This window comes from Brachyistius frenatus, unplaced genomic scaffold, assembly GCF_029030835.1.
Source record: "Brachyistius frenatus isolate BFR_SWC_R1_liver_20210118 unplaced genomic scaffold, ASM2903083v1 Contig_13, whole genome shotgun sequence".
NCBI classification, from domain to species: domain Eukaryota; kingdom Metazoa; phylum Chordata; class Actinopteri; family Embiotocidae; genus Brachyistius; species Brachyistius frenatus.
The window spans coordinates 4100550-4127784 of NW_027210612.1; the positions used below are offsets into that span (position 1 = coordinate 4100550).

The window sequence follows — 27235 nt, forward strand, 5'->3', positions numbered from 1 at the left end:
ATGTATGGTGCCCGTGTATTCGTATAAATTGCAGCCCACAATTCAATACAACTGAATAAAGTTTTCCCACTAAATATGGAAAAAAAAATAGGTCTGTTTTGCTTTGCTTTGTCATAATTTTCACGTGTTTGTTTGTCATATTATCATTTTCTCTGTGCAACATTTGATTCAAATATTCAATCATCATAATATTTCTTCATTTCAGCCTTCAGCCGCTCCTCTGAGTTTGGGTTGGAAAATGCTTTCTTATTGGATAACGGTGCAGGGCTTTGGTGTCAGGTGATGCGGCGGCTGCCACTACTCCCTGTATTTCTTCTCTCTGTGTGGGAGAAATCGCTGCTCTCTCAACCCGGATGCGGTGCCATAACCACTGATCATCTTGCCCAGTGCGCAGCGCTGTAGGCAGAGAAGGGGACGGAAATATTTCAGTACCCTTGAAGCGGACAGCTCTCCCCGGATCCACACGCTCTCTGACCGCCGGGGCTCTGCAGCAGAGCCCGTAGGGCAGGTGGAGCACAACCTGAGACTGGGGAGGGTGTAGCGGCCAAGCACGTCCCTTTTCTGGGAAAGTCGTGACCACTCGCACGCCTCTGAAACCGTAGTGAAAAGGTGAGGAAGAGGGTGCGGGTTGGGGGTGGGGGAAAGGAAGAGAAGACGAGCAGCACCACAGAGAGAGATGGCGGAGTGCGGGCGGAAGGCGCTGTCTCTCCTGGAAGCGGCCCGCTCCCGGTACGAGAGCCTGCAGATATCCGACGACGTGTTCGGCGAGTCCGGGGATGACAGCAGCGACAATCCCTTCTACAGCACCTCCGGGGACTCCGACTCCGACAACTACATAGCCGAGGTAGGCGAGGACGAGAAGCTGCAGCAGCAGCAGCAGCAGCACCACCACCACCACCACCACCAGAAACGGGGCGATAAGGAGAGCGGGCACAGCGGGGGAGCAGGTGGCAACAGCGGGAGCAGCGGAGCCGGTCCTCCGGGCTCTCTGTCCCGTAGTCAGGCCGAGGTGGAGGGCTGGATGGAGACTCTGCAGGAAATCACGATGCCGTCGTACAAAGAGACATATGGTGAGACGTGATGCAGGACAAGATGAATAAGGTCATTTTTTTGCAGTGGAGAAAGCGTTGCCCGCGGCTGTGGAGTGATTGGATAGATACAGACAGTAAGAGTGCAGTTCACGTTTTCCAGGTCAGCCAGGCCATTTCTGTGGCTCTCAATCTGGAGCCAAAACAGCACACAAAAGGCTATTTGTACAACTGTAAGCTTGTTTTATATTCATGTGTGTGTGCTTCTTCTTTGTGTGTAGATAGTGAGTGACAGAGAGGCATGACACTGCATCATTAATTACAGTATTAAGTTAAATGGCTGAGCCTTTGATACTTCACCCCTTGCTGTTGTGGTGCACATGCTGTCTTCTCGTGTGTCATTGCAGGCCATGCTGTTTAATTTAGAGAACAGCATGAGGTCTCTCATGGCTCTACACACATGCAAGTGCATACAGGAGGCTGGCTATACATACATTTGTGTATGTATGCAGAATTAATGAACAAATGCTGGTCTATGTCCTTCTGTGTGTTTATTAACAGAGTTCATAACCGTATGTAGCTATATGAGATGTATTCTGATTTTGGTGGCATGCTTTCTCTTCAAATGTTTGTGTGTTTCTGCAAATAGGTGTGTGTGTGTGTGTGTGTGTGTGTGTGTGTGTGTGTGTGTGTGTGTGTGTGTGTGTGTGTGTGTGAGTGAGAACAGTTTTTATATGTCACAAAATGTATGCAGTAGGAATCAGGGAGTGGGGATTGGAGTTTTTAGCACAGCACCTTCTGGCTTCGTTTGAATTTGTTCTCCTCTCCCGTCGTTTCTGCCGCCGCTCAGGCAAAGGCTATTGTTGGGATTGCCATCCTGCGCCCGCCGTGACATGTTGCACGCTTGCAGACTTGGAGGTGATCCAGGATATGGCTGTAGCACATATGGACCAAGCCCCAATCTGCTCACACATAACCGAGGACCCCATTTTTGATCAAAATAATTTTTGACTGCAGATAAACTGCCAGGAAACCAGTGCAAAGAGAGTAAACTGTGCTGGTTGTGTTTGAAAGAAAGATCTGTTTTGCAAGCTGTTCTAAAGACAAGAGAAAAAAAAATATCTATAGCTGAAATATAAAAGACGACATAAGTGTCTGATCATGAGATAAAAGTTTTAAAAGGTCTGCCGCTGGAACTTTAGGGTATGAATTGAAGGTAGTGGCCCTGGCTTGTCTCAGAAAACAAAATTGAAGGACACACAAAAATAGACCAACTCGCCCTTTTTGCCTTTGAATTTTCTTCTTTTTTTTTTCAGTCCCATTTATTCAGCTAACTTCAGCTTTCCTGCTTTGTGAACATCAGGCCTTAGATATGGACAAGTGTCTGTTCTACTCACTCCAAATAAGAGGTTCCTAGTGAGGTTCTTTAATGAGATAAAGGGTCACAGGATGTGCTGTACTGCCACATCCTGGACTGACCTCCTCCATTTGGCTTTTGTGGTTCTGTTGACTTAAGCAAGGGTGGCAGCAGGTGTGTCGGCCCGCTTTGTATAGTCTTGGTCTGATGATTTAAAATGCAGTTGGTGTGTGTGGGCCTGCCGTCCTCTATCAGGGGTGAGATGATTAAGAGCTGCCTGGATAGAAAGCATAATAACACTTCAGACCACAAGTAGACAAGACCGCTGTCAGATTTAATCGGTTTGAACAGTTAAGGCTGACTCCATTATGGGCATTAGCATATCTCCATAAATATGTGTTTCTGCAGATTTTAATGGCACGGGAAGCTGCTTCCGCCTGATGATGTTTTCAGCTAAGTCGGCCGTGATACGCTGTGATATTTTGATCATGTGTCTGGATTTCTCTGTCTGTCTGACCACCTGTCTGGCTGTCTTTTTGTCACTTGCCTGTCTGTCTCCCTTGCCCATTTCTCTGTCTGTCAGCGTGCTGACACAGACGCAGTGTGGATGTGACGGCTCCACTCTTTGGACACTGTGCACCCTGTACATAAATGATCAGCCACTGTCATAATGCATTGAGTTAACCTCATACAAACTCTCAAAGATTCCAGCTGGTTTTTGTTTTGCATTATTTTGCTGTTTACAGCAGCAGATCATCGTCACTTGCAGGTGCAGAGTTTTGAAAACCAGGTGTTCATGGCTTGCATAAAAATATGGTTTGCACGAGGTCGAGTTTATAGGTGATGTGTTGTCTTTATTTCAACATGAGATGGATTCCCCTGCAGTGTGAGACAGGTTGAAAAGGACCAGCCCGAGGATTATGAAGCATACGTCCACATCTTAGATTATGTAACCCCCTTATTGTGATGTTGAAGGGAATTAAGGAGCTATTTATTCATTCACTTGGCTGAGCTGTCTGATAGATTACTGGCCATCTCCATATGTCAGTTTATCTCACTGACCATGTATTTCTAATAGTGTATCTCATATTAATGTTGCCTCTTATCATCGCAGAACCGTTAGGGGAAAAAATAATAACTTAAAAAAAGATGTACAAAGTTAAGTTTATATTACATTTTTATGTAATGTACTGTTTAAGCATTTACACATATTGAATGATAGTATAATTTATCTAAAGCAGTGATGCATGTCTGATTTTTTTTTTTTTTTTTTAAACACACTTATCAAAAAATGCATTAAACAAAAAAAAGGAAAAAAAGAAAAGACAAATATTCAATCCAGTATGGACATGCAGAGACAAAAATACAGAATGACAACAAACAAGAGCCCCGAGATTATGCATGACACAGGAAAATTTAACATATTTCGATCTTGGTCTAATGACATTCAGTGAGACTGTCAGGTCCAGACTGCTGTAGTCACTGTCACTGACAAAACATGAACTGTAACTATTGAAGGAATCGGAATGCATAAATAAATAATTAAGTGCACTATTATGCCTTCTTTTCCAGGCTTTTGAAACTAAGTTAGCCCAGACTAATAATTTTTTCCACTGGTTTATTTTTTCATGCACCAGAATAGGTCAAGATTTTGAACTATTTAATGGGAAATGAATGCTCTTAGTGCTGTATGCAACAGGATGAGTGTTTCTTTCACATGAGTGGAGTCAAAAATTTGTCACACAAAACCCTTTGAGTCAAGATTTTAGTCACTCAAACTCATGTGCACTCTCTTTAATTCCCCCCCACCCCCCAAAAAAGAGTTTAAAGCATGTTCAGTCTACATGAAGGATTTATCCATTGCAAATACACAGTAATCTCTCATTCTTAAATCTGTGGTTATGAAAGCTCTCGACAGGCAGATGCTTGTCCCTCGACAATCGAAATACTACAACAGCTGGTAATCACGGGGAATCATACCTCATCTCCGTGTGTATGCGCAGTGTAGGTGGACTTTTGGAATGAGCAATGTGGGGAATGTGTATTTTTAAGATTCCCATGTAGTCTTCCATCAGCTACCATTAGTAGACTGAAAGAATTATGTAAATGTTTAATCCACTTTCATCATCGTGATGCAGGCTGGACTGGAGATGAGTTGGCAGGACCGTATGAAGAAATATCTATGGAGGAAGAGTGTATTTGCTCAGCGGCAGATGAAACAATTCCATTATCCATAAGAATGATGAGTCCTTCCTCAGGCGGCATTTCTAGCTTCATTCGGAGATGAGCTAAGGTGAATAATTTTGCCTCAGTTGACCTTCCGTCTGAATGTCTGCTGTTTTATTGAGGAGTGGCCTCAAAGTCATGCCGCATTTTATATTCAGGTTTCAAGTCTAATAGCATGCAAATGAGCGGACTTTGAGTGGCTATTCCTGCTGTCTCATCCACAAGCTTCAACTGTGTGGGTGTGCTCGTACTCCACTGTCTTTTTTGCTTACTTCTTGTTTTGTCCTCCTCCACACATTACCAGTTTATCATTTAAGGACAAAGTCTTGTGCGTGTTATCTTTAACACATCATTAAAAGACTGAATCAAAAGTCCTTCATTCCTTTAATTGCAGCTCGCTACTCAGGACTAGAGAAAGCAGAGAGAGAGTGAAAACCGTGTACAGAGATAATGAGATTGTGCTGTTCAATTGAGCCCAAAGTTGTTCTGCTCAACATCCAAATTCCCTCTCGCGCATCCAACAACCTCAGAAAAAAATCTAGAATTTACCAAACACAAGACAGTCGCTGCAGAGTGTATCGACTGTGTGGCTTCAGTGCAACAGCTAAAAGGCTTACAGACAGGGAGCCTTTAAATGGGACGTAAATGTCACTTTACCATCCAGTAGTGATGGAAAATAGCTAAAGGCAGAAAAGTTTGATGTCCAGCCCGGCTGTTTGAGTAGACCAGTGCTTCTAAGTCTTTCTTGTCAGTTTCACCCACACACTCCTGTCAGATGAGCTCAAGTATCCCTTCACTGATGCTGCCATTGATACATTTTGGCAAACTATTTCAGCTCTATATTATACCTGTCACTTTTACTGCATAATGGTTAGCATCGTTTCCATTCATTTATATGAAAACAGCAGAATGAAACAGAAATGTCATATTTCCATCAACATTTCCACTGTTTGCGGTTTGAGTGGCACTATTTCAGTGATGTAATTTCATTGTGTCCCTTTGTTCTGCTATGGTTTAATATATGAGTGGAGAATCAGCCAATCGTTCATCTCGAGGCACTTCACCTCTCGTGTTCAGGTGTTCCAAATGGCTCTCTATGAGGATATGTATGTTTTTAAGTCAAATTTTAATTTCAGTTCTTTCAAATTATTTGGCTTTTCAGATGTCCGGTTCAAGTGCTCGGAAGTGTGTGTGTGTGTGTGTGTGTTTGCAAATCCACAGATTTAAATGCATCCATTCTTTGGTTTAATGGGTAGATAGTGCTGTTTAAACAGCACCATCTCTGATCAGCTGATGCTTTATTGACAGGCTTCAGATGTCTTTCATTTGTGGCTCCCTCGCGAGTCGACTACGCTGGAACGCAATTTTTGACTCATTGCCTCTTTTTGACTCATTGCCTTTTTTTATTTTTTATTTTTTAAGTGCCTCATTAAATCAGTGAGGCACTTAAACCATTGACAAGCGTAAAAATGCCACGGTGTGACAAGCTTTACAGTGTGGTGGCTGTCATGTCGTGTAAACTTTCTAACTGCTGCTCTGGGCTCCTGACATTCAAGCCAAAAGCTGCCGTGGCTGATTCACAAAAAAGCCAAGCGGCGGTATGTAAACTCTGAGGATTTAATTCAATATAAGACCTTAATTTATGGATGTTTTCTCTGTCCATGTTTCTACTTTTCTTTTAAGCTGACAATTTAGTTTATGTAAGCAAGAAACAGTTTGAAAGCATCCCACACAACCTTGACAGTGACAGCTCAACAAGATGTAATTTTATTGTCTCAGTGTCTAAAGATAATTTTTTTTATCTTTTTTTTTATTTTTTATTTTTTTTTGCAAAGTCAATCAAATTGAAGGCCTCGTACCAAAGTTTGAAACCTGGGATTAAGTGACAGTTTTGTCTGAGTTAGTCCAAATGGGACTTGGATTCTGTCATTCCGTCAAATTTCGTTTGTCATAATATTTCCTTCTTTTTTTCCTCCATTTTCATGACGCAGGCCCCGCTCAGAAGATGCCAGCCTCCGCCACAGCCTTGGACTTCTTCCAGCTCTTTGTCCCGGACAACTGCATCCAAAACATGGTCACCCAGACCAACATGTACGCCAAGAAGTTTCAGGAGCGCTTCGGCTCGGACGAAGGCTGGCGTCCCGTCACGGCCCAGGAGATGAAGGCGTTCCTGGGCTTCGTCACCTCCACCAGTGTGCATCGCTGTGAGTCGGTGCTCAGCATCTGGAGCTCAGGCTTTTTCAGCAACCGCAGCATCGCCTTGAAGATGAGCCAGGCGCGTTTCGAGAAGATCCTCAAGTACTTCCATATCGTGGCTTTCCGGCCGTCACAGGGGAGCAACCAGGGCCTTTACAAGATCCAGCCCTTCCTGGACTCGCTGCAGCAGTCGTTCAGCTACACCTTCAGACCCTCACAGACACAGGTGTGTACAGTAGATAGGTATTTTGGGGTATTTAGAGACAACATTTTGCATGCATATACGTGCCTGATTCTCACACTGATTCTATATTCTCTTCCTGGCATAGTAGCTGCAGCCTCGGCATCTTAAACTCTCTATTAGCTGAGACCAGAACCCTTCTGCTGTCAGAGGTCAACACATTTTAACACAACAGTTGACGTTTTATACGATCTCATGCTCGTCCCAATTTTTTAACAACTTGTAGAGATCATTTACACAGCAGACATTTCAGGTTTTAATATTCAACGAGAGATGAAAACTTTTTTGAATCACGGTTTTATCAGCTATGCAGTTGGCAGAGCCAATTCTGTTTTACTTCAGGGTATATTTAAATACATTCTCTTTTAATACAGAAGCCAGGGAGTTCCTGAATTATTCTGTAAAATCAAAATGTAAATTATTTGGCTTGGATGAGGCTGAATTAACTAAATAGCTCCAGAAATAATTCTTAGTTTGAAAACTGTCTTCACAGCAAGTATCTGAGAAATCATTATTTTTTAGCAGGTTCCCTTCCATTCGACTTAAGCTTGGTTCTGTACTGTCGGCATTAGACCCATATTTATGCAACTGGGGCAGTAGAGCGGCAGCCTGGCTTCTCTACTTTGGGTGGGCTGGTCTTTTTTTAACTCCTACTTTACTTTCTGCTATGGATGAATAGCAGTGCTGCAGGTTTGAAAGGACACATGAAAACTCAACCTGTTTTAAATCCACCCGGTCCTTCCATATCATTGTTCCATATTTGTCCAACTTCTTTTTTGTTTTTATCCACATGTGATCGCAAAAAGAGAAACCAATGCCTCTCATTAAAGAAACAAAAAAGAGGAAGCAGCAAAAGTACACAACTTGCTTCCTTTAACGTACTGGAAATCAGTGTGTCTAATTAATATTAGTGTCACTATAACAATGGCACCCAGGAATTGGGCTCAAGAGCAGGTGAGCGTTTAAAATCCCAGTCTTTACTTTCTGTCCAAGCTTTTTACACAAAGCAAGCATGAAGGAGGCAAAAGCAAAATCAGGTAATAACAGGTCAGGCACAAGGACAGGAAAACATGAGAAACTGCTGGAAAGTGGAAGTGGGTAGGTTGCTGTGTATCCCTGATTGACTGATTGGTAAACAAGGCACAGAAATTAGCAGTAAGTAAAGTGTTGATGACACCAGAGATTGACAACTACAAAATAAAGCAGGAAATAGTTACCTGAACTTGGTGTCACAATCAAAAACAAAAGTCAAAGACATCATAACATGCAGTTTGCTCTTGGTTTTCTACATTGTCCCATGTTCAACCTTTACTTACTCATGAAGATAGCTGCCATAAAAGTCACGTAGCATAGCTTCCACTCAATTTAAAGGCTTTTCTCATTTTGCTACATGTTCTTCCATAATGATGACAAACAAAATGTGCTTCATCTTCAGAATCGGTTGGCGGAGGAGAGCACCAGAGGTGGCTAATCATATTCTCGTAGCATGTGTTGTCACCCTTGCAGCCACTGTCAAGCTCTTAAAAAATTATGAAGTACTGGAAAGCAGTTGATTCATTTGCTTTTGAGTCTGTGTACACTTTGAGTGCAGTAACCTCATCTTCACTGTGAAAGATGATGTCAGCGCTGCGATGCATTTGGGAATCCAGACTCAATCCTGTTCTCATATCACATCCACATAATTCAGCTTTGTCATTTTACCATTTAAAATAGTTTAAATATAAATGTTGTTGTTTATTTCTTTAGCATGTAATTAGTGGTGGAGTGGAACGGTTTTATGCTAAAGCTCTCTATTCGCTTAAATCTGAAAATGAGAAAACTGAAACAATGGGGGCAGGCTGACTGTCAGACAGCGTCTGTGCGCATGTGTGTCTGCGCGTGTGTGTGTGTGTTGTCAGCAGTGACATGGCACATGTGTATCTAGGCCAGTTTGTTTTATCTGTTGGTTTTCAGTGCCAAGGGGAGAGAGTAGGCCCAGATATTCAGAGTGGCACAGACTGAAACTGTTGCTCCACAGATGATGGAAAAGTAATTTACCCGTTTAATGACGGACTTTCTGAGAAGGATGGAGAAGGAAAGAAATTGATGTACATATTTGAGTCTAGGCTGCACCTAATGGGGATTTTAATCATCAATTGATCTGTTGTTTATTTTCTAGATTGATCAATTAATTGTTTGATCCATAAAAAAAAAATCTGAAAAGAGTACACAAATGCCCATTACGGTTTCCAAAAGCCCACGTTCACACATGTAAAAAGCAGTCCAAAACCTGACAATATTTAGCTTATATTATAGAAGAAAAGCACCAAATACTCCCATTTTAAAGGCTGTTGCCTAGACAAGGACCAGCTTAGTTATCAAAGTAGAGGCTGCTTATGTTATAAAACTATTTGTTTGAATTCAGGATATTTGTTCTACATTTGAGTCTCTACAACCTGGAAATATCTGCCAATTTGCATTTGCCAACATGTTTGTGATTGTGTGAATATGAGCGCTAACTTGCAAACGATATCAGTGCTGAATATTAGCATGTTGTGTCAGCTCCTTCTGGCAAGGATGCTTTACATTTTCTTCGTCAGTCTGGCAGTTTCATAGTCGCTCAGATGTTCTGTCGAAGCTGCTTCAGATTGATTTGCAAATGTAAAATCTTTAAGAGCATCTGTCGCAGCCCCCGCTGCACATGCACTGCAAGACAGCGCGCGGATAAATGGATTTTCTCCCTTTCTTTATCCAATGCAGGATCAATGAACCCTTGTAAATGATTTACTTCTAACGTTCATGTACAAATGTAACCACCTTGTTTTCAGCAGTTAGAAGAGGTTGGCGGCAGTAGCTATCACTGTGCTAATGTGTGGCAGCGACAGGATGACATATTTCAGAAAAGGCCCTTGTGGTTTGGGTGATGTCATCCATCCAAAGGCTAAATAGCCCCATTAATTTTCAGCTGGAATAATCCATAACTCCACATTTGACTGGGAAATGATTTGTTGCTATTGGTGCCAGAGCAGGACAGAGCTGTGGGTCGCCTCTCACTTCAGCTTCAGTCAAATCATGGTGGTATCTGGGAAGAGGAGGACGGGAAGACGCAGGCGGAAGGGGGAGAGAGAAATTTGAAAATGCAAATATTTGTTGTGCGCTAATACCTCCACTTGTGTGTGTTTGGATTTGTGAATGTGTGCCCGTTTTTAAGTATGTTCTTTAATCCTTCCTGAGAAATTGATCCTGGCTATCTGATCTGACCCATCCAAACTATTTAGAGACAGTGAACAGACCTGAGAAATAATAAATATACAAGAGGAAGATGGCACAGTTTACCCCGCTTTTGAAATATCCAACTAAACTATACAATATAATACATTTCTTGCATCTTGTTCATCATTTTGATGAAAACAAAGTCTTCACTGACCACAACAGCAAGAGGCGGCATGACTTCTTTAGGAACAACTATCAAAAGTTCAAAGATATATTTAATTTATTATCACAGGAAGTGGAGGAAAACAGTTGTTTTTTTGTTTTTTTTACGTGAGAAGTCGGATCAAGTGAATTTTTGTAAATACCTTTTACACTGTCAAAATTGGGACATTTATTTTTGGACTTAGTGATTAAACGACTGATAGTTTCAGCTTTACTGAGTTGGAGTGCTTACTTTTAAAGGTGGAGAATCATAAAACTGTGAACTCTGTCTGTGTTATATTTTGATGTATTTTACATTTTTATCCTTTTTTTCACCATGTTTAGCAGACAGTTGAACAACTGTTTTTGTGTGATAGTTTCTCCCGCACAAGACTTATTTACTTCAGGGCAAACTGAGTTTACTTAAGGAGTAAACACCTTTTTTTTTTTTTATTTTTTTGGACAAAGGAACAGTCATGCTCTGTCTATTTTGTCTTCATTTATTTTTGTCTCTTTTTCATTTGAACATGAAAGCACCGTCTTTACTTTATTTTGTGTTTTCGCGGACGTGGAAAGGAGGTTATACACCACATACAGAGAATAATACCGCTGGGATAACACGGGAGTGCAGAAGCTAAGGACAAAGCAGCAACTCTGACAGTGGAGAAAAATAAAACTAACAAGCGAGGAGGCATTTTTCAGAAGAGTTTTGCCAACAGAGCTGCACAGCTGAGAGCATGTTTCTGCTGAGAAAACTGTTTTTTTGTCTCTCACGGTATCGCACTCAAAAACACATACAAGACTTGTGAGGATCTTCGATTGGCTGCCTTCTTTCTCTAACCCTTCGCTGTAAAGTTACATCATACACAATCTCACTTTCAACCCTCACACACAGAGGCTTGTTAAGGCCAGCTATTATATATAACACCTTTTGTACTTGTGACTTGGTTATTAAAAGACGTACTAAAGACAAACTGCCTTTGTGTTTCCAGGTTCTTCATGAGCCCTTGATAGATGAGGACCCGGTGTTCATCACCACCTGTACAGAAAGAGAGCTGAGGAAGAGGAAGAAGAGGAAGTTCAGCCTCTGGGTCCGACAATGCACCTCCACCGGATTCATCTGTCAGGTAGCTGCACAGACTACTGTATACTGTTGTAGTTGGAGGAAGAGTGAATCATTTATCATCAGCAGTTTCAGGTGTGACTTAAAGAAGGAAGAGAGAGTGAAGAGACGAGAGAAAAAAAGAGTACAAGTTTTTGTCTGCTTTGATTCTATTTTACTTTGCTGCTTTCAAACTTCGAGGCAGAAATCTAATATTTTGCATCAAATATGCAGGACAGAAGTCTGCAGATAGCCTGAAGTCAATCAGAAAGGCTTTCATGAACTCATTAGAGACTTTGATCTTCCCCAAACTTCAAATCTCATTCTCAGGTTGTCGATGTGGCATCATTTTGAATTCAACCAATTACTTTTGCTCACTAAAAAGAGGAATCCTGCTTCTCGTTGGGTTTTTGCAAAATTGAACTTAAAAAATGTATCTTGACATAAGAAATGGTTTCTGGCTAAAAATTTTGGCTGTCAGATTTTTCTTTTGATGTTGTTTTAGAGAGGAATAGTTAATGGCTCACCATTAGATCTGTGCCATCACATCTCAGGCAGGCCAAGCTGCTCTGCTGACTAACAGCCTCGCCCTGACTGCAACCTTCCACTCCTACACTGGTTGTTATGTAACACTACCATTTAATTGAGGCCCAGCACCGCAGGAGGACTGACAGACCTGTTTGACTCTGACCATTATAGAGGTCATTACACTGGATGCGGAAAGAAAACCAGGAACCACATCTCCCAAACTATTTCATATAGTTTTATTGCAGAACTTATCACTATTTATGCCACATGACATCCAACATTATTACTCCTCTAGACTGCAGGTGACTAAATGTTGTACAGATCTTCCATCCAGCCACTCACACACATGCAGGCTCACACCAGCACACATACAAACATTTGCATAAGTGTACTAACCCCCCCCCCCCCATTTTAGGTAAAGCAACACATTAATCATAGCTTCATCATGAAGCACGGAGGACCCACAACACTAAGCTGAAATCTAATTCTAACAACCACCAATGAGGAAACTTCAAAAAGGTTTCCAAAAATCTCTTCTTTTTTTTTCTCAGTATTCAGCTGAAAATGGTACTTATACACACACACACACACACACACACACACACACACACACACACACACACACACACACACACACACACACATTCAGTTTATATATTGTAGTGTCTACGAAGAAGAAACAAGATATCACCTGCCTTAGCATCTCATACAAAAAAAAATGTAACACTAAACAATATTCAAGTTGAGTTGTCTTGTTTTTATTTGAGAATGACCTTCCCAAGTACAAACGTAACGAGACTTTTAGAGCAACTGGGTCAGAAGTACAGGAACCCAATAATACAAGATTGTAAATGAAGAGCATTTCACTGCACAGAACCCATAAATGGATTGATGTCGGGCATAAAAGTACGTACACTGCATTGGAAGAGTTTCCTCCTTCAGTCTGGATGTAGGCCAGAATACCATTAGCAGACAGAAGAGTGTCCCTGTTCAGAATGTTAATATTTTTTTTCTTTTTGCTAAATTGATTCAGATCAAATGAAATGATTAATCTAACCATTCATGTTGTTTTTTGTAATCCCACATTTCTTGTGTAAAAACATAAGTTGTGTGCAAGAAGCATCCCAGAGTCTGTCACTTAAAGCAATATTGCATTATCCCATCCATTTAACAAATAAGCGTTAGCATTCATAGTGACTGCAGCCATTTGGCAGTCACTCAGTTTTTACCAGTGCGCTGTACGCTGACGTGTGTCTCCATTTAGATCCTCTGTGTCTAAATGAATTGTGTCGAGGGAGGGGGTGGGGGGGGGGGATCAAAGAAATAAAATGAGTTAATGGAGTGAATCAATGAGATTCCATTAGCCAGGGCACCACACAGGGATACACAAACAACAACAACACACACACACACACACACACACACACACACACTACTGATTACTTAGTCTAATAGTTACAAGTCTAGATGTGTAGATGCTCGCTAATCAGGCTAATGCCATCGACCTCGTTAACAACAGCAGAAAGCTCAAAAGGGACAGAGGATGGTTTGTGGGTTTATTTTTCTATTTGTTCATGCTTGATAATGGCTTTCTTTGGAGGATATTGTGTTTCTTTTGAGACTTTTATTTTCAAGCGCATCATGTACCAGTGTGTTGAGCTAAGAAGTACAGCTGAGCCCGTCTTGATCCAGAGCAACAGATTGTCAGGATTCTCCTAAAGATTTAACCCTTTTAAGTTTGGACATATTATTAGCTCCTTTTTTGCTCTAATGTCCACTGTATTATTTTTGGGAGACATTTTTATCCATTTATCAGAGCATCAACAGAGGACAGATGGGAATGAAATGCAGCAAAGGTCCCTAACTGAACTCAAACTTGGGATGTTGCATGCCTTAAAGCTGAAGCTAAATTCTTCAACCACCGTAATGCCCATAAATGTAGCCATTATGACTCCTTGGATGCAAGAGCTAATTAGGCACTCGCATTTGTTGTAGAAAATCGCAAAGAGTCTCGCAGAACAACGTATATCGAGGCAGGCTGTGCAAGTTCTATAGAGCTTTCCAAAAAACAAAGGATCTTTACAAGAGTCTTTTAAAAAAAAATATTTCTCTGAGCTCAGCTTTAAGTAAAAACAAAAAGCCGAGTCTGGAATGGCCTTCACTACCGGTAAGACTTTAAGAGAAGTAAAATCCTCAACATGGTGTTTGTTCTATAACACAGTATTGTAAAATGATCACTTGGATTGTAGTATTTTCTAACCGAGAGAACAATAGGATGATGCTATGTAAAAAAAAAATATTAAATCTCTGTGCAGATCTCGGTCCATCTGAAGGACGGCCAGGGCACCGACGGCCTGGCCACCTTGAAGAACAAACCTCAGCTCCACAGCCTCGTGGCCAAGCAGCTCTGCCAGAACATCTCTGGCAAGAACACCATCATCTTCACCGGGCCGTCCATCACGAGCCTCAGCCTCTTCTCAGAATTCAGCAAACAAGGTACACAAACAAGTTGTAGCAGTAGATTGTCTATTTGTCGGTCTGTGTCTGCCACGCTGCCTGAAAAATACCTTTTCTTCTCCTAGCTTCCTCCTCTTTCATCTCTCGTCTTCACTCCCCTCCCTCATCCTCTCCTCTGGTGCAAATATTTTAATCTCTCTCCTCATCTCATCTCGCTCCCTTTTTGCATTTTTCTTTTTTTGTGTATTTATTTTTAATGATGTTGTGTGATGATGGTATCCCCAGGCTAAACAGCACAGAGAGGATGGCAGTCTGTTGCATTTCAATTTCAGATGAGCCTACACAGCACCACAGAATGCAGATAGAAGCACAAGCATGACTTGGTGGTTATACAATAATTTTGTCTCACTTTTCAATCCTGAATTTTCTATTTTCTATCTTTTCAAATCACTTCAGAATCAAGTGTTTTCTGGGCAACTTTATTGCCTCATTTTCCTAAATATTCACACTCATGACTCCAAAATTCCTGAAACAAGGAGAAATTGTTGCGAAAAGAAGGAGACAATATCTCCCCCCATTGTTTATTCCTTTGAAAAAAAATGCATCTCATCACAACTGACTTCCTCTGAAGGACTTCAGTAGGGAGTGTTTATCCTGGTCACAGCTCAAAAAATCAATAGTTGAAGTGGACACTTCAGTAAAACACAATTTGCTATAACCAGATATTAAGAGACTCTAGACTCTTGCCTTTCTATTATTAGCTTTCAAATAGCTCATCTTGTCATTGTGTGCTATTTTATCAGAGGGATCACATAAGATATGCAGGAAATTGTTTTGGATGAAATTGTGATATTTTTTAAAAATTATTTTTTTATGCTGATAATCCATTTTTGAAGGTCTGGTTTTTATGCCTATTATACCAAAGGAGCCTTTTATCATGAAAGGATAATCCTATTTTAGTTGGATGAATCACATTTGAATGCTCCATTTTCTTTCATAATAATAGCAGATGTGGGACGATGTCATTGTGTCATAAAAGGCTACAAGTTAGTGAAAAAGTGAAGGTAGAAAATTAACATTCACCTCATCGGGCTCCTTTGATGATCTCATCAATTTGAAAATCAAAGTCTTTACATCCCTGTTTTTACAATGTTTTTTGACGAAACAATAACGGAAAGCAATTTTAAATTCAATCGGGCAGAGCTGCCATGCAAATAAAAAAGAAGACCTGCGATATAATCAGTATTTTTTTTTAACTCTGATTGGGTGAAGCCACCACGAGACATTCAGCTTGTGAAGGCATTGTCCGACATTTTTCTTTCAAATTTATCTTGCTGGATTAATTAGCCGAGTTAATTGCTGTGCAGCACTTACCGTGGACACACACACGCACACATGAAAATCCTTCTCCAAATTGAGAACATTAACAAATCAGCAGCCGTCAGCCACATGATTGTTTCGCCTCTGCTCATCCATGTAAGAAATAAAGAAAGAAAGTGGCAGAAAAACAGTAGTAAAGAAGATTTGTTTCAGCTGTGAGAGACATAAACGGTGTGAACAGTTTGCGCTGTAGTATTTGAGCATTATTTGAAATTGGTAAAAAAAAAAAAAAAAAACATTGAAATTTCATAAAGCCCAAGCTGCAACACCAAAATATACTTTATTTAATAGAAGACTTATAAAAACTGTTATTATTTATATTTGTTAAGCTGCAACCAAGCAATCTGAGGTATGCAGCATCATTCTCACATCTGTGTTCATACTCGGAGAATGTCTGCGATGCAGAGATATTTGTACAAATACTAACATGTCTTCCTGTTTGTCCCTGCGTCTGTCTCCAGATATTTATTGCTGTGGGTTGCTGAGCACCAGAAAAAGCGACTGTACAGGCCTTCCACAAAACATGCTGGTCTGCGGCTCCACGCCGGCGCAGCGGGGCCAATCACGCGTGATGATGAAAGGCAGCATGTCACTGATCAGCTGGTACAACAAGGGCCACTTCAGGTTCCTCACCAATGCTTACTCCCCAACAAAGCAAGGTGAATAAGAAGATCTCTTTTCAAAAGCATCTTAACACGATAGAAAAACTGATTTTTGCCACAACAAAGTAAGATTAAAATTTGTTGGATTCTTAAAAGGTCTTTTGCAGAAAAACACAAATGCAAAGACTTTATTCTGCCACTGATAAAGAGTTTTTTTTTTTTTTGTGAAACAAGGATTAACTGTTCTGTCATTTTTGGATGCAAGTTACCTTCAGAAGAAGTTGGCACATTGTTAAACATTTGTGTCTGTGGGAATCAATGAGAGCTTCTAATCCGAGGTAATCCATTTCCAGGAGGCGACAGGATGGTGATATTCACCTCCTCTCACAGCATAATCCACTCTTGATTAAACAATTTTGTTGGGTTTTAAACCTCGTCGAAGGCTGCAGTGTGTTGGTGCTCTTTGAATGAGGAGAGTGTAAGTGAAGCTCCGGATCAGTTAAACCGTTTTTATCCGGTATTGATTTTTCTCTCACCTCTGCGTGGGGGTGTGTGTGCAAATGTTTTTTTCACTGTGCTTAAAGAACAAAATGGTTTCGATCCCATCAATAATACCAACTTTTTTTTCTTTTTTTTACAATGGAGCTTTTAAAGAAGGAATGAGAAATTGTTATGTGGGTAATGTTATGTAATTAACTCGCATGAGGATACAGAGTGAATCTGAAGAGTTACTGTATGTGCATAAACAGCCACTCCTGTTTCTTGGTAGATGTGTTTTAATTTTGTCCAAACTTACACTAATATTGTTAGGACGCACATCTAAAATTTTCCACTGAAGATTTAGCCTGATCAGACAGATACAGACCAAACGCGAATCTGGACCTTCTTCACAGCTGATTTAACTGTAAATACAATATGAAGCATAATGTTTTAACTGCCTGGGGCCCTTCTTTCCCCAAATACATGAATTGGATGCCCGATTTTGGCAGATAGTTCAGTGTTCCCAGAGCAACTGAGATGTTTTTCTAGGGCAATGACAGTCCAGAAGAGCGCCATTGTGCGTGCTAGCTCACTGTCATGGCTAAGCGTGGCTTTAAAAAACACAGAAGCATTGTTCATGATATTAGTTACAGCTCTTAGTTTCCTGCTGTGAAAAGTTCAATTCGCTGCAGTGAAAAAGAACCGTTAAACAAAGCAGACCTCCAGAGACCAAAAAGCAACTACGAGGCCAGGAAAAAACAAAAACTAATAAGAAGTAAGGAGACACACGCCTGGGCAGCCTCTGTCATGCTCTCTCTCGTCTGGTTTTAAGCCAGGTGAGAAAACAGTTGACCTCGTTATGTCTCTCAATCTCCGTTTTTGTCACGCATTTGTGGCAGGTGTGATCATTAAGAGGAAAAGTGGGGAGATCCCGTGTCCCCTGGCTGTCGAGGCCTTCGCGGCGCACCTCAGCTACATCTGCAAATACGACGACAAGTACAGCAAGTATGTGCATCATTTTACAAAACAGCAGTTTTGAGTCAAGATGATACAATTTCCATGTAATCTTTGAGGTTTTTTTTTTTGTTTGTTGACTAGAAGCTTGAATCAGCCCTATTTTAGACATTACATGACATATTCTGCCATAAGATTGTAATTTTTGAGATAAGAAATACTTTCTCCTTCTTTAACAAATAAGTCCAAACAAAAGCCCTGCTCTATAGCTGAAATAATCATCTTTTTTTTTTTTGTGCCAGATTCTCCTTTTATAGCGTTTCCTTATTTGGACAGTTGGTCAGACAAAGCAAAACATTCTTAGACATCAACTTGAGCTCTAGGAAATTGTGGTTTTTCACTTTCCCTGGCGTTTTATCGCCTAAACCAGGGGTGTCAAACATACGGCCCGCGGGCCGCATCCGGCCCACCAGGGGGTCCAGCTCGGCCCGCCGGATGACTTTGCTGAGTGTGAAAATTACAGAAAGACATAAATTGCATTACTATGAGAATATGGAGGTTTATGAGTACAAACGTTTTGTAATTTTTTTTTTAATCAATCCAGTAATTGCTTCAAAAACAGCGTAAATGCGATGTCTGCTCCGGAGGCAGCAGCGCTCGCTGCTCGCTTTGTGACAAGTTTGACGTCAAACGCGTCACAAAGCGAGGGAATCTGTAGAGCAGAGCCCGGGCAGATAAACAGTGGGCTGATGTCTGAGTTTTTGGTCTTCATGTTTCTAGTTTATTGTAGAAAGACCTTAAAATAGGGTTTATCATCCAAAAACCTTCACCAATGATTTAAACATAGAGAAATATTGTTGTTATGTATGCGTTATTATGCTATGATTTTACTGGTCTGGCCCACTTGAGATCAAAGTGGGCAGTATGTGGCCCCTTAACTAAAATGAGTTTGACACCCCTGGCCTAAACTATTAATTGTGTAACACTATATTGGTGTCTAACTGACATGAATGAGTCAGTAGAAGACCGAACAATGGTTTTATTTTTTCCTGTTTGTGGTCCAATTGAATTTTGTCAGCATTGTCTGAAGTGAAGTTGTGTGCTATTATCCCGTTTGTGACACAAGTGTAGCCATGGCTGCTATTCAGCAAAAAATTCTCACTTTAAATCATATTCTTTATAGTGTTAATGTTAATTTATTTAATTGAAAAATCTTTGAATAGAAACTGTGGAGTAAGCAACTATTTTTCCTCACACAGGTACTTTATCTTCCACAAGCCCAACAAGACCTGGCAACAGGTGTTCTGGTTGAGCATCAGCATCGCCATCAACAACGCGTACATCCTCTACAAGATGTCCGACACCTACACGGTCAAACGGTACAGCCGAGCGCAGTTCGGAGAGAGACTGGTCAGAGAGCTGCTGGATCTGGACGACTGCTCCCCCACGCAGTGAGGAGTAGAAGGAGGAGGCTGACGAAGACAGAAGGAGCGTGCAACAGCAAAAACACACAAACACAATCTTCACAAATGCATTTACACTCGGTCGTACAGACTCTGTGTCTACGTGATAATACTGAAGCAGTGCCAAGCCTGTGTGTCTCCTCCTCTAGTTGTTTTTTTGTGGCTCTGTAAATATGCATTAGCTACACACAACACAATCATGAGCCATGGGACAGTTCACATGCCTCAACTGCGACTACTAACCACACAGATTTACTAAGGATTTGTTCGCAGGAGCGACTTCACAAGCAGAGATGAAGGAAGGAACAACGAAATGAGGAAGGTTTCACTCCTAAATTATGTCGGCTTCAAGTTTTAACTCGCTTCAAAGAGTGAAATCGTACGAGCCTGAATGAATGTCCCACGCGAGTGTTCAAACATCATATTCATCAGGCTGAGAGGCTACATGTAGCTCAAAATTTACACTCTGCGAAAACAACTGTGACCCCTGTAACAAAAACTTAGTAAACCAGGACTGTGGTGTGTTCACACGCTGCATGCATCAAGAATCTGGATTGTGATGTTCTCTTGTTCAATGTGAAAATGATTTCAGGTGAGTTTTGAAAAATTGTTTGTGTGTGTATGTATTTAGTAAGTGGAACTGCCATTTGTGTGCGCGACATTGAGCCCGAGGATGTAAATGTTACGGCTATATTGTGACCCAGATGTGTTGTGTTGCTGCATAACTGTACTTGGTAGAGGAAGATTGTCTCTTGATGTAATGCCGCAGCCAGCAGTGTGTCACCGGTTCACAGCCTCCAACATCAAAAGGCCAAAAGAAAGACCCTGAAAACTTTGTTCCCTATTTTTCTATAAAAGTGAATGTGACTAAAAAAAAGGCAATAATTTGAATTAAAAATAGGAAAACATTCTTATTCTTTACTTCCTATAAATTCATCTTATTTCTTCAGAACACTGTGGTTGTGATCAGATTTGACAACATAAAGTAACAATCCGACAACTGTTACTAGATTTTAATTTACATATAATAAATGCTAATTGTGGTACAGAAATAGGTGACATATTTTTTTCCCCCAAAAAAACACTTCAAATGCAAATAAGGACATTTTTTCTGTTCCAGATTTGGCAGAAGATTTTGTGCTCTTGTAGGATTGCAACATGAGAAAATTGAGGGTCTTAAACAACAAAATCTAATAAGAAATGAAATCAACTCTGCAGCCTGCTTTTGTACTGACACCACTTTCATTGGCAGAAAAAAGCAATCATCTGCTTCATTACAGTTAAATGTACTTGAGCTTTTCAGGGTAAGAACACGGTCAAAATCTCCTTGATTAAGCCAGCGTTGCCAGGCAACGAGTATAATCTTGGCCAGTGGGCACGGGGTTTGGATGACTTTGCTTGGCAAGATTAAGGTGCAGGAAGTTTAAAAAGTGAATCGCTGCTGGCATGTAAGATGTCTCGGAAAAACAAATATTGCAACAAATCTTAACGTCGGTAAAAAGGCTTTGCGGATGTGAGGCGCTTAAAAAAATGACTGAAATTATGTTGTCAAACACGGCACTTTCTTTTACAAAAGTGACACATGATTTTACAACTGGACATTTAGGAGAACATTTTTCAGTAGTAATACCTGCGGGCATACTGTCAGACCTTCGGAAAATCACCTTTTACTTTCGAAATGGAAGCCTGGCTTCATTTTGGGCAGTTGATGTGAGTGTTGCTTTCCTCCATCAGCACATTTCTTGCCAGGCAACAGATTTAGACCTGCCATCTCTGGTGCAGCCAATGGAAGTGCGAATAGAGAGGCGAGCATTTATCTGACACTAGAACTACCCCACACTGCTGTCTGCAGCTTTAAGAAGGACTCTTTGCTTTGCCTAACATGCAGTCGACATGTTATTGTCACGCTGGAATCATGTTATGAAGATTTGAAGTGAAAGGTTTTGGTGTATGCTTGCTCCGTCGTTATGGTTCAATGTGTGAATACATATTACAGTAATGTGACGGCAGTCTTTACGCTGGTAGAGCAGAGATGTTGAGTGATTCGCTGGCAGGACTCATGCACTCTCCCCCCCCCGCCCCCGCCCCCTACACCCATCACAGTCTTGCACTTTGAGGAGAGCTGTAAAGTTAGCGACACGTGTATTAGATAATCCTTTTAGTTTTAATTTTGAAAAGGAAGATCCTATACACTGCTCTCAGATAAATTCTGTAAATATAAGTAGATAAATGAAATGGATTATATAAAAATACACCAATGAAATAAGATGGAAAATTAATGACTATAACCAAAATAGAAAAGATTTCCACTGTAGATTTAGAGTACAAGGTACAGTATGTCTGTGTGTGTTTTGTTTACAACTTACTGTGAGTGTATGTCCATAATCACTTGTTACTGACACTCAAGATTGTGATTTTTTTAACTTTTTCACTAATCCAAGGCATTGCTGTTATTGTTCCTCTCGTGCGTGTGCACCACTGAACGTTGTTGTCATGTGTCTACTCACTGTTCACCTTCAAGTAATACCGTTAACTATAGGAGGCACTTCTGTCAGGTCACATGTTTGTCAACTCATGATTTTAATACAATACTTGATATCGGCAGATAACATTTGGTATTCGGTCAAATTGTTAAAAATGAAATCCAGCTGTGGCCACAATGGAGGGACATTTAGCCCCCCTGAGTCTGCACACTATAGTAAAGTAAAAATCCCCACGACTGAAACAATACATGGGTTTCCAAACCTGTTTTTAACGACATTTTAAATTTGCGTGGAAAAGCAGAACATTTGAAAGGCAAGCTCAAAGAAATTTGTATTTTCATTATTTTCATTCATCTGAGGTTTGACTGACGCTCTTCTAATGATGTCATATTGCTGTGTCCTCTTTTTCTGAAAATGTTAAATGGTACCTGACTGGATAATTTCTCTAGCCAGCTGTTCACCTTGATGCAGCCAAACTCATATTAATCACATCAAAGTAGAGGATGGAAACCGACATTAATTCAAGTTCGGTTAAAATTTGGATGGAAACTTGATTAATGGAGTTCGCCTTATAGCTCTGCAGCTGGATGAGAAGTTCAACCAGCGCAGGTCAGAAAACACAACACTGTAAGCTTTTGGGATGCTTTTTAAAACAGTGCTTAAAAGTACACAATGCAATTTTTTGTCCTTAATTTTTTTTTTTTCAATAAATAACTGGCTAAATTTAGACATAATGATGTTTCATCATCATACTATCAGTGCAGCTTCAGTGACATTTGATACACAAGACTGGTTTCAGCTTCTAAAATATTAACGATGAGTCCCTGAATTCAAGAAAAAGATCTTCCTTTCAGTTCCACAATTTTACACCTGACATTTAACAATCACACAGGGAGAAATCCACCATATGAAAGTCAGAGAAGACAAACCTCACTGGGCTTTAATGCAAGCGTGTATGCCTGCTAGGCTTGTTACAGTCTGAGGAAGGGGCATTGATGCAATCATCACTAAGTGAAGCAGAAATAGAGGAGGCAGGTTGAGGGAGAGCGAGTAGTGCACCAGAAAAATAAAATCTTTGACTGCATCACAAATTGGTGAAGAACACATAACTGACGAGGGTATCCTGGCATAAATGTATCCCTTACAGTGTGTCACGCAGGCATAAAAATGAACCGTTGGGACGACTGCATTTGTAAACGGGCATCGAATGTGCAGCTCATGCTGAAGCATGTGTGACACACACCTTAAGACGGCACTCGCCAAGGACGTGTGTGACATCCGCAGAGGTTTTCTTTAGCGCTTATATATTACTATGCTCGGACCACAAATGAGGAGAAATTATGCACTGGGGACCAAGGTTACTTGGCAACAAATTATATGTATGAGTGTGAGAGGCAGAGAAAGGATCGGTTTTTTAACTTTTTTTTGCCACTATATTGAAATATTGTTATCACCCTAGTTGCAGAAAGAGAGCTGAGTGGCTTCATGCGGTTTCCTTTTCATCATGGATCAGAGGAGAAGAGCCGAGGACCCTCCTGTGATGCTTTTGTTATTTCAGTTCAGAGAAGGGTTGCATTGCAGCCCCTTTGTTGTAGATCAAAAACATGGTGTCATTTGAAATTCTCAGGTTGATCTCTGATGTGATTTAAAAAAAAAAAGAAGAAGAAATATCCCAGGTACTCTGTTTAGCCCTCGCTATTGATCAGCCGTGAACCAGATATTTATACAGTGCCTTTTCTGCTCCTTTGTTCCTGTCATTGCAGTGGTTCAATGTTGTTGATGTCGACGTGACTGACTAGAACAGAATAGATTTTTTTTTTTTTTTTTTAAACAAACCCTGTCCTGCATGTTGTGGAAAATAGAGACTAGAGAAATAAATGATCACGTTCACAGTAGAGATTTAGATGCTGAAAATGTTTAATGCAGCCCTAGTGTCTCATCCCACTGCTGTAATAACTCAAGTAATATTTCACATTTTTACACAACTGGATTCAACACTACATCCATTAACATGAGTTTTTATCACGTTTCAAAAGCATAGGTCTGGATAGGCCTATGTGTATGATGGGTGACTTCACATGCTCCAAAAAAATACAAATTCAAAAGATCATATTGATGGATGTTAGTTTCCTTTGTGTTTATGGGCAGACTATTGTGTAGGAACCTTGTTTGGATGTTGGAGGAAAGAGGGATGTTTGGGCCCCACAAAAGTAAAAAATCTTAAGATCCTGATGCCAAATATAGCCTTAAAACAAATTATACCCACAAATTTAAACTAAGTCCCAGAGGAGAAATGTCACTTCATCCAACTGCAACAAATTCAATTTTTGTATCTTCTTTCGGAGGTGTCTGATATCTTCTGACAATAATATGATGATCCCAAAACCTTAACTGTGTTAAAAAATTTAAATCATTACAAAATTATGCTATAAAATGAATCCGACTCACTGTCAGTTGTATTGTAACAAAATGCAGTTGCGTATAAGATGATGTCAATGTGTGTGGTGTGCTGTATGTGCCAGTGTGCCATCTCTGTCCGTCATTACGGGTGAGACAGTTGTCAATTGTAAAGATATTTAAGAATCTCAATGATTAGCTTTGGATGTGATTACGAATTAAAAATGGCTGACCTCAGGGCTTCATAACTAATTGCTGTACAATATATACATTTATTGAAATTGTATGCATACAGTAAATGAACTTCTATAACCCTACCAGGTGCTATAAAACCACTGTAAAAGGGATAGTAGAATTAGATGTGTTGTTCTTATTAGGAGCTCAACAACAGTGAACACCAGGGTCATATATTGCAAGAGTTGTACTGCTAAAAACACCATCGGTGTTTACAGATAAAATGTCAGAAGTAATAATATGACCAGGCGCCAAAAAGCGGTTGAAACTTTTTCACTTCTTATGATTCCGGTTTGTAATGTTGGCTGCAGGATGTGGAAATGCCTGAGCACTGTGGGTTAAAGTGCTATCTAGCTTCACAGACGGGCCAGAGGGATGTGTGTATGTGCATGTAATGTTAAAGTTGGGTGGAATAATCTGTGTAAAATAACTGGTGTACGCTGGACCAAATAACTTTCTAAAATGTGTGAGGTGATGAGTTGTACAAGGTTGTCGTGTAAATGTGTCTTCATTAAAACTCGCCACACGTGGCTGCCCCATCGAAGAGTTGGAGAAGCTTATTACTTTCTGTAACAATTGACTACAAATCAAAAGGAAAACCGATTTGGCGTCAAATTAGCGTCACGGTATTTTTTTTTTTTTAAGGATTTGAGCGTAAACTCTTTGGTGTTTTCACTAAGTCTCTGTGATGATAAGTTTTTTTTACCGTATGGAATCTCTGCACAATAGATTTCCGTTCATCAAACTTCCATGTGCAGCTAAAATACTTATTTTATGAAACATTTAACGAGTTGTTGTTAAACTTATCAGAGCAGAGTGTTGAATTTATAGTGCACTTTAAATAAAGCATGATTTCTTCAAAAACTCCACTCGACTTAGAAACTAGAATTAGCACCTCGTGGTTATATCCCTCCACCGAACCAGGGAAGTTGCAGTTTACATCCACGTCTGTCCAATTTTACACGCACTGAAGACTTCGAAACAATTCATCCAATGACGCTGATTCATGAAGAACCCAAAGTTGTAGCCATGACAGTAGACAATGCTTTAAATATGGTTGTTGTTACGGTTTTATTCTAAAATAATGGATGCTTCACACACACCCTCAAACCGACAACACAGCCAGATCTATACAATCAGCACAGTTTCAAGGTGGACACCCAGGCTTAGTGTCACCAATTCAGTATCTGACCAAATATGAAATATGGTCACAATCTCTCCTTCTGGCCCTGAGTCATGGTGTTGAATAACAGCCAGAAAAACGTTTTTCGCTAACTATTAAAATGTCACAATGAAGTTGTCCTTTGACCATTTGGATATAAAATGTTATCACTTCACCATTTTATTGTGTTGCACATTTGCGTGAAACGTTCTCATAATTAGCATAATAATTATTGAGTTATGGCCACAAATATGTTTTGTGAGGTCACGGTGACCTTTGACCCCCACACTCTAATCACATCACCCTCGAATCCAAGAAAGCATTTGAACAAAATCTCAAAATACTATAGCAGGGTCGACTGTTGTACTCTGCATGTGGCAGCACATGTCTGTCTGCATGATCAATCGATCCAAATATTCTACGTAGGATAAATCTCAAAAACAGTTGGGCTGTCCTGCCTTGTGCGTCATTAAATGACGCTGCCCTTTTCTGACACCACATCTCCCCTGATTATATTCATTCCGTCCACTTGTACATACATGGGATGTGAAACTACTTTTTGAAATTAGTTTTCTATGTCTGGCTGTTGTTTAAAAGTTGCTCACATAAAAAAAAAAACAATACGTGTAAATGTTTCAAATGTTTGCATTGCTATGCTTGAGGCTCTCTTCACTGTAAAGTCTGTTAGTTTAACCTGGAGAGCAGTTCTTCAAGCCTCTAATCCAGTCATGGTACCCAATCATGTAAGAAAAGACAGATTGATGTTTTACAATTTAAAAAAAAAAAGAGTGACTTCTGTAGGGTCATTAAAAAACCCTATAAATTCACTTTCAGCCCTCAGGCTTTCAAAAACATTCGAGCAGGCTCAGGCATTTTCCCTTTCTGCTTTCCTCTGCAAAGAAAGTGACAAAACCTGACATGAAACCCTTCCTAAAATGCTCGGAGGAGATTGCAGACAGTTAAATGGTCATAAAGCATTTCAAATGTTTAGCACTGATTGGACTGACAAGACAAAGTGAAGAGGCAGGAATGGGAGGAGAGTGTGGGAAACCGGTCCTGCAGTGGATTCAAACGCAACGCTGGTATCTCCACAGGAGCCTGAAGCCATTTGTAGAGTCTGATAAGACCGCAGAGAAGAAGAAACCAGTAAAGACAGTGCTGGTAATGATAAGAAAAACAACTTCCTTCTAATTGTATCTTTAACGACTTGTAAAAGAAATTCCATACATAAGGGCATAGAAAAGCACTTACTGTGATATATAGCTTTGTCAACTGCAGCCAGATGAGTTCTTGTTATCACAGCTACGTTTAAAAGGGACAATAAGTAACATAGGACTTTCATTATTTTTTATCAGCAACTCTATGAACAGGTTTGTGCCTCCACACTGTAGTTCCACATTTAATTGTTAAATAAACTGAGTACGAATGCAATTTGGAAACTTGCACAAACCTTCTAAACAGCTTTAACCATCATTAGACTGCATTAAAGGCCAGTTAGTAACTATTCATGTAAATACAATATGATCAGCACTGTAGTCAAAGATAAAGGATG

The 27235-nt window shown here is 40.3% G+C and overlaps 1 protein-coding gene across 1 annotated transcript; it reads left to right on the forward strand.

Annotated features, from left to right (window-relative positions):
• Positions 1-334: 334 nt before the first annotated feature.
• Positions 335-25065, forward strand: pgbd5 (piggyBac transposable element derived 5). The gene is made up of 7 exons (XM_069692850.1): positions 335-1070; positions 6603-7033; positions 11434-11568; positions 14387-14567; positions 16370-16567; positions 17890-17995; positions 19204-25065. The coding sequence occupies exons 1-7, from the start codon at positions 677-679 to the stop codon at positions 19397-19399; spliced, it is 1641 nt and encodes a 546-aa protein (XP_069548951.1). The 5' UTR covers positions 335-676; the 3' UTR covers positions 19400-25065.
• Positions 25066-27235: the final 2170 nt, after the last annotated feature.

Excerpts from the sequence above, each read along its gene's own strand:
- pgbd5 (XM_069692850.1), top strand. The coding sequence starts at position 677 with ATGGCGGAGTGCGGGCGGAAGGCGCTGTCTCTCCTGGAAGCGGCCCGC. Across the intron at positions 11,569-14,386 it reads CCACCGGATTCATCTGTCAG|ATCTCGGTCCATCTGAAGGA; the intron begins GTAGCTGCACAG and ends ATCTCTGTGCAG. Across the intron at positions 17,996-19,203 it reads TACGACGACAAGTACAGCAA|GTACTTTATCTTCCACAAGC; the intron begins GTATGTGCATCA and ends TTCCTCACACAG.